The 8903-nt window shown below is 37.0% G+C and overlaps 1 protein-coding gene across 1 annotated transcript in view; it reads left to right on the forward strand.

Moving 5' to 3' along the window:
- The window catches only part of LOC113118622 (UPF0583 protein C15orf59 homolog), a 60113-nt gene extending 54671 nt beyond the window's left edge, over positions 1–5442 (forward strand). Inside the window, exon 2 of the mRNA XM_026287930.1 lies at positions 4565–5442. Within this exon, the coding sequence (XP_026143715.1) occupies positions 4565–5305 (741 nt within the window). The 3' untranslated portion in view covers positions 5306–5442. The remainder of the gene's footprint in view (positions 1–4564) is intronic.
- The last annotated feature ends 3461 nt before the right edge of the window (positions 5443–8903 follow it).

Consider the following 8903-nt stretch of genomic DNA (forward strand, 5'->3'; position numbering starts at 1 on the left):
TAGTGCCTCCAGTGGCTCTGAAATTACACACTTCACCTTTCATTTGGGATTGAAAATAAGTTCTTCTGACAGTGCACTTGTTCCTGTGAGGATGTGGTGCAGTTCCAATTAATATTAAAAATGGCATGAGTCATAACGGACCTAATATTGATCAAATTACGCTCCTCTCTTGGATGACAGGGGTTTGGGAAACATGTTTAACAGTGCCAGACTATCCGGAAAACACTGATTGAATTAAATCCTGCTTTTGCGGGACGAGTAATCTAGTAAACAAAGCTATCTCATCCGCCCTGGGCCAGCAATTCATCTTCCATCCTCAGCACCTCGGTGTGTGTTGTTAAGCTTCTCTAGCCTTCATTCAGTGCACACACACACACACACACACCCAACCGCAGAAGTTACAGAAAGTCCACTGCCCAGACAGTGACACCTGCTTTACTCACCAGAAATGAAATGAAGTGTGACTGCATCATATAATAACTGCTGTTAATAATGTTCATCGTCTGGCTGACTACGTCTTGTATTAACGTTTCTGGAAAATCCTACGCGCACAAACTATCAGTCACCACTTATAAGCTACTACTAAATAGTGTAGAAACATAATTTTCTGTAAAGTTGCTTGGTAATGATTTTGTTTTGTAAAAAGCGCTATACAGATAAACTTGAATTGAACTGAAAGTGCAGAGCCTCAAAACCAAGGAGGTGTAATAATACTTGGAGAAAGTATATATATATATATATATAATTTGTTTGTTTTGTATTAGAATGTTTTTTGTGCTGTTTTATTTTCTTTGTTTTTTAAGTATCTTCTTCTCAACAACACAGCAAAATAAAAAATAAAAAACATCCCTTGTTTTCCAGAAAAAATATCTTAACATTCTTGTATCTACGTGTATGTACTTGAGAAGCAAAATGTTAATAAGATATTAAGTCTTGTTTTGTAAGTTTTTGCTTGTTACTATATATATATATATATATGTGTGTGTGTGTGTGTGTGTGTGTGTGTGTGTGTGTGTGTGCTCTTGTTTTTGTATCATATCAGGACACAACTGTGTATAATGACATGGGTATGACACAGGTATTACAAGGAGAGGGAGACTTATGAGGACATAACCCATGTCCCCATTTTTCAAAACACTTATAAATCATACAGAATGAGTTTTTTTGAGAAAGTAAAAATGCACAAAGTTTCCTGTGAGGGTTAGGGTTAGGTGTAGGGTTGGTGAAGGGCGATAGAATATACAGTTTCTACAGTATAAAAACCATTACACCTATGGGATGAACACACTTTACACAAAAAACAGACGTGTGTGTGTGTGTGTGTTTATACATGCATAATCAATATACACAGTAGACGCACATATATATTGCAAATCATGATTAATCATTTGATAGCACTACTTTAAGTAATACTAAGTATGTAATAAAGTAAAATCGATGCCAAAATTAACAAAGAGAATAAGTAAATTGAACTTTGGCCAATCAGAGCAAGCTAGCTTTGAAAGCATAAGATCCCACCCTCCCTGCGAATCACTCTCCGAAGCCACGCCTCCTTTAATCACATGACCCCGCACAGCAGAGCAGAGGATAACATTAACACTGTCAAATTAGCATGTCTCATTCACTGATGAGAAAACATTACAGTACAAAGCGCATATTACAACAATAATAGTGCCTCAGACCAAGGAATATGCTCCTACACCTTCCACAGATTATATAAATAGATTTAGACCATTTAGTGATTGCTATCGGGATGAGAAGAGATTTGCATCCTAACATAACAAAACTTGCTTTTGAACAAGATCACATACCCTGACTTTAAATTGTGGGGTTCACTTGAATAAACTCTTCTAAATAGCAAGCCTGTTACACTTGGTAAAACTGCATGTCTACATACAGTAGTAAACACCCAACCGAACACAGAGAACTCAAGACATAGTACACAATACACAATAACAGTAGACCGTTTTCAAGTCTGAATGGATAGTTCATATATTACAAAACAGACAGTTACTAAACCTATGATAAAAACAGTCTAAATACAACTAGAAAACTTTATTAATCATTCATGCCCCAGTGATCAATGGGAACAACATAACTTTGATCAATTCTCAAAAAATCCTTGTAAACAAACAATTATACTTAGAAGTTCAAAGTTTAATTTCCACAAGTTCAAATTGAGTACTAATGTAGAATTTATAATTCAGCGTACAGTACATACAGCAAACAGCATATTATATAGTAAATATCAACTGCTTGTATCTCCACACAATATATCAGCTCTAATCCACTTATGTGACTATAAAGCATCAAGATATTAAGATCATCCACTTCATTGTTTCCTGTAAAGCTGTGTTGCATTGTGTATTGTGAAAAGCACTATATTAATGCATTATACATGATTCTAATAGTTTCAAGAACAGTATTCTGTTTAATGAAACAATGCACTGTTCTGTGTAAAAAAAAAAAAACTACCCAAAATACACTGTACATTTTGTACAATGTTGTTTTCCCAGGCTTTAGTCTTGATAAGATCTGAATGAAGGCATCTGTGTGGCCTTGAGACAAACCCGTCACGTTTATGTCTTTATTGCTGTATACATCACAGATTGTTTCCAAACAGCTTCACAGAGATGAACAAGGGGAAAAATCAATGATGCAAACAGAAGTCAGTTCTGCTGTGGAGCAGCTCTACAAAGACTGCAGTAAACAGATATTATTCCCTTGTAATCAGTTCATTGTTGATTCAGATAATAAGGAAGGAATAATAAGGAAATGAGGAGTAATTATCTAAATGTTCTTCAGACCTGTGTAAGACGGTGTCTTGGTTTATGTGTGTTTTTCCTGTCACTATGTGGCGTAAACACAGAAGGATCAGATGAATATGCCCTGCTGGCATGAAGGATTAAAAATCTAATTCATTTATCCAGCACAATGACTCCAAAGGAGCAATTAGGAGCTCTAAATCCCTGATTACACCGCAGCCAAAGCCAGAGGAGGGCCTGTGTTTCTGTGATCCGCTCGCTGATTTAACAGATGAGTTACCAGAGACACTTTTTCTCATCTCTTTCTGTAATCACTGACTGAACGGCTGATACTATATTTAAACATGCACTGCGAACACAGATTGTTGGGTTCACTCTGGCGTTTATGGGATACGACTGCTTGACATCATTCATTTAATGCATGCTATTTATATATATATATATATGACCTACTGTACCTCACATTGTTTGAGGATGTAGATTTAGAACAAGTGCATATCATCAAATGACAAATATGATGTCCAGGGTGAATGAAACCCCTCACAAACCTCTTTAGTAAGAGATGTCAAATGCTTTTAGCTCAGGAATAACAAAGGGCAATCGGGTTTTAATTGAGTGACGGGTTGTTAATGATGACATGAATAATGAGGACCTGGGCTGTATGCTTTTATGATGTGAGGTTAATGCAAACAGCTTACTGTGAACACTTGTTATTCACTTCAACCTTTTCAAGCTTTATGAACAATTATTTTAGGTTCAAGTGGTGTGTGAAAGGAAGTGGAAGCAAGCAGAGTATGTCTGTTTTTTAAAGCACACAGTGCCATCTGTTGCTAAAAATTAAGCTGAGAATCGATTCGACAGAGAATCCTGATGCTTTCAGAAATACGCATAATTGAGCAACAAATTAATTTATTGTCCAACCCCTAATGAAGACTGGAGTAATGATGCTAGAAGTCCAGCTTTGATCATATAATAAATAACAATTCAGCAGATATTTACATTGTATTAATATTTCACATTTTTAAATGCAGCCTTCAATAGAAAAAGAAAAAAGAAAGTAGTGTTTTTGCCTTGTTTTCCAGTATAACTATGCACATATTCTTAAATCTATATATTTACTTTGAATCAAGATTATTATTTTTATTGAACTATATGTCCTCACACAAATACACACACACACGCACAAACACACACACATACGTTTATATATATTAAATGTATTATTTAAATATATATAATATAAATTATTTGCATAGAAATGAATGCATGTAAATGCATGTAAACATTTTCAAACTATATGCTGTGTATACACATTTATATACATAATAAATATACACAGTACACACACATATATTATGTAAACAAAAAACGTTTTATTATAGCACTACTTAAAACACGGGTGTAAAAACTTGCAAAATATTTTTTTTTATTTTTTTTTTTATTTTTTGCAGTTCATGCTGATAAATTTGATGTGCTGTATCTATCCAACTTTTAATATATTGATGAGTGAGTCTGGGAATCACAAAAATAATTTTAGTTTATTAATTTGATATATTGACACTCGCTTCGAATATCATGTTGGACAACCTTCAAGTCAAATGGTTCTAAACTCAATTCCATTTATTGTCCAAACAGTTTGATCAAATTCATTATGATCCTAGGATCATTTCTGCACTCTGCTTGGTTTCTCCTGAGTTGACCACAGTCAAATTAAAGTGACCTGCAAGGTGATGCTAATGCATCTTTGATGATGGAGGAACACAAACTGATTATTTCATCTGTCTCTGTCTCTGATGCAGGTGGTGGGTCAGATCGACAAACTCACATCAGATATCGACTTCGACCTGGAGCCTGACGACTGGACGGTGGCGACGGCGAGCAGCACGTCGAGCAGCGAGCGTGGCTTGGGTGAGGCTTTCAGACTGGACTTCCTCGGCCAGGACATGCTCTCCGACGAATGGGACTTCTGCAACTTCCTCGAGGCCTCCAACCGGAAAACACAGCGAGAGGAGACGGATGAGGGCCAGGGGAGGCCGTCATTGTCCACAGCCAGCGTCTACTCACAGATGAACGGGGGCCTCCACGTCCCCAACGGGCCCCTAATCGTCACCCCAGACTCCTCCAGCGAGGAGGCATCCAGCTCCACTCACAGCCAGAAAACCAGAGAACGTGTTCGCTTTAGCGACAAGATCCTCTACCACGCTTTGTGCTGCGATGACGATGAAGACGAGGAAGAGGATGGTGGCGGCGAGGAGGACGATAAAGGGGACTGTGGGACCCCAGATACAGACAGCGAGCACAGTCCTCTGACTCGTTCTCCCGCTGAACACCCGCCAGGCGTCTACAAGTGTCGAGAAACGGCGTCTGCGGGACCCTCTCCTGTGAAGATGCCAGTGATGAGCTCTCACACTTTACCCAGGAAAGGTCTTCTCAACCCCAAAAAACTGCTACGGAACAGCAGCACACAGACGGTTTCGGATAAGAGCACTCAGACTGTACTGCCCTACGTCCCAGCCAAACAGAAAAACAAGGACCTCTGAGAGAACAGTCGGATTTACACATACAAAACACCAACGGACTGAGACAGGATTACAAAGAACTGTATACTATTTAATATTAAATACATAGATAATAGATAAAAACAAAATAATAAATGAATTATTCAATAAATTATATATGGGGAAATTTCAAGACTTGCCAAAGTCATTTTATGATTCTTGCACGTATTCAGAAGATATTTTGTCATTTCAGATATTATCAGAGCTTGGTTTCCTTTCAGCATTATTCTGTTTAGGGTTTATTGATATTGAGGTATTTAAAGTGTTCATATGAAAACTGCTGAAGTTTTGCGCACAAGACCATCACTAGTGCTTTTTGTTTCTATAAGAAGTCTCTTTTGCTCACCGTGGCTGCGTTTATTTGCTGAAAAATACAGTAAAAAACAATATGTTGCAAAATATTACTAACATTTAAAATAACTTTTTTCAGTTGTAAATTATTAAAACAAAAAATATAGCTATACAATTTTTTTTTAATTTATGTGTAGGAGCAATTTTACATTAAGATTTAAAAGTTTGGGATGGATGGATAAATAAATAAATAAATAATATTTTTATTTAAAAAAATATATAATTGTATCAAAAATATGAAGTCAGTATTAGTTTAGTATCATTGAGATACTATAATATTTTTAATAATTTATTATTATTTTAGTGCATCAAGTTAAACTAACTGAAAATGAGAAATTATGTATTTATATATATATATATATATATATATATATATATATATATATATATATATATATATGTATATATATATATATATATATATATATATATATATATATATATATATATATATATATATATATATTATTATTATTATTATTATTCATTTATTTATTTATTGTTTTTCAACAAGAAACATTTCTGATTACTACATTAGTTAAACTTTATTCCAATTAATGACAATGCCTTTATGGTTTTATTTTTATTTTTTAATGAACTTTAACAACCTTGTGGGCAGCATGACTGTTTTCAACATTGATAGTAATCAGAAATGTTTCTAGAGCAGCAAATTAGTATTTCTGTATGATTTCTGAAGATCATGTGACACTGGAATAATGAATAATGAACATTCAACATTTCAACAGATATTCACATAGAAAACAGCTATTTTAAACTCAAACACAGTGAAAGTGAAAGTTGTGACATTTGCCAAGTATGGTAACCTACACTCGGAATTGGTGCACTGCATTTAACCCATCCAGGTGCACACACACACACACACACACCCGGAGCAGTGGGCAGCTATAGATCCAGCACCCGGGGGGTAACTGGGGGTTCAGTGCCTTGCTCAGGAACACTTCAGTCATGAGTATTGAGGGAAGAAGAGAGCACCGAGACTCAAACCTGCAACCTTCAGGTAACTAGCCCAGCTCTTTAATCATTAGGCCACAGCTAACCACAGCCTTGGTGAGAAAGAGACTTCTTTCAGAAACATTACAAAAATCTTAGTCTCTACAGGCGGTAGGTAGTCAGGTAAATCTCCTTAGATTTTTCAGTGTTTGAGGATCGCACCCTCAGAGTCTTTGGTTGGGTGGGTTGAGGGAAGGGATAAAAAAAGAAAAGAAAAGAAAGAAACCCTATTTTGAAGTGCCTGCTTTCCTCTCTGACATTTACACTGCTTCTCTCTCCTCTCTGCTCTCGGCGGGAGGTGGAGGTCGTTGGGGGTGAAGACTTGAATCTCAGCGCACAATGCCGAGATGCAAAGGTTATGTCTCCCTATTCTTGGGCCCAGTGGGGATTGTGAACTCAATAGTGCTGTGTTTCATTCAAAGGGATGTTGCCAATAGTGCAGCGGATCGATCCTCTGCGAGGGGTGTCCGTGCTGAGTCCTCGTCTCGCGCCTTTGAGGGTCTTTAACAAAAATCTGCCTCTCTGCTAGAGCTCATGGTATTTACTCCACAGCGCACAAACAGTCCTGAGAGTGGGAGGAACAGAGAAACGAGGGCAAAATTATATATTAGAGAAAATGGAAAGGCAAATGAAGGGCAAAGCAGTCCAGCAAAATGAGTGTTTGAAGACAGATCGTTCTTAATTACCCGCTCTGAGCTGAGACGGTCAGACCCATAGATCCTGAATGACCGGCTCGCTCCGCAATCCTCCGTCTAATGGGCTTCCAAACACACTGCTTCCGTTTTCAAGACGAGACGTTTATCTTGTGAAATCTGATGGTGGTCATTAGGTCAGATTGTAGATTCAAATCAAGCACGCTGATGGATGACATTCAGTGTAAACTCAAGAGGATGCATTATAGACTATTATGCTCAAATGTCACTCTGTCACCTAAAAACTGCTACGGGTCAGAAGATACCTGCCAACACTACAGCAAACCAGACGCTATTAAGATACCTGCTACTGTTTTTTTTTATTATAAATATTACATTTATTTATCAATTAGGCATTCAGTTGGGTCAAAAGTGACAGTAGAGACATTTATAAGTGCATCTGCATTTCATCATTTAGCAGATGCTTTTATCCAAAGCGACTTACAAATCAAAATCAACAAAAGAGCAATGATATTCAAGTGCACAGAACATGTAACAAGCCTAAAACAATACTCTTTTTTCTTTTCTTCTTCTTTTTTTTAAAGAATAAAATTAGAATAGAGATTGCTAAAGTAAGAGGGTCAAATAAAGATGAGAGAGATGTGTTTTAGCCGAGGGAACATTTGATGTAAAAGTCTATGAAAGTCATTGTGTGCCTCTTTGGGATGAACAATAAAGCAATGTTCACTTACAGAACACAAGCTTCTACAGGCACCTGAGTCTGAAGTAATGCATTTAGGTAAAAGGGCGCAGAGACAGTGGTGGTTTTGTAGGCAAACATTAATGCCTTGATTTTCTTTTTTTTTTTTTTGATCAGATGAATGCAGCCTTGGTGAATATAAGATAATAACATATAATATATATATAATCTACATGTGATCAGATTGTGTTAACTAAGGTATTTTGGTGGATTTGTGACTAAAGAATTTAGTTTATTGGATTGCAGTCGAGGCAATGAAGACAATCATCTAATAACAAATGCTGGCAAACTGATCCCAATGTTTTTCCCCACACATTTCCATTCATCTTGTGTGTTTAATGTTGGTGGGGCTTTGTGGTGAAGGATGCATTGAATAACAATCAAAGGATCACACCCCGCTGCTCCAGCTGCCATTTCCTCCGGTTAGATTGAAGACCAACAGGTCATCAGACGCATTAGCATGAACAAGCAAAGCAGCGGCGGCAAGAAAGCCATCCATCACCAGAAAAACAGACCAAGAGCAGTGAGGGCTAAAACACAGAATGATGCTTGCTCTGTTTTACTAACACGCCATTAGGTGATCAGATTGCCATCAACAGATTTGTCTTCAAATGAACGAGCTTGGTTTGGTAATTGAAGCAATTAGGCACAGAGCTGATTTGACTACAAAGCTCTGTTTCTGAAGTGAATCACAAAGATGAGTTTGAGTTAAAACAGACTGTATGATGCATGAGATGTATGACGGTCTGTATCTGTTATCCAGGATCAGTTATTGGGTGTGTAAAAATGTGACCAGTTTAGACTAGATTTTCTCCAGTCAGTCTGC

This window comes from Carassius auratus, chromosome 18 (genome assembly GCF_003368295.1).
Source record: "Carassius auratus strain Wakin chromosome 18, ASM336829v1, whole genome shotgun sequence".
Classification (NCBI taxonomy): domain Eukaryota; kingdom Metazoa; phylum Chordata; class Actinopteri; order Cypriniformes; family Cyprinidae; genus Carassius; species Carassius auratus.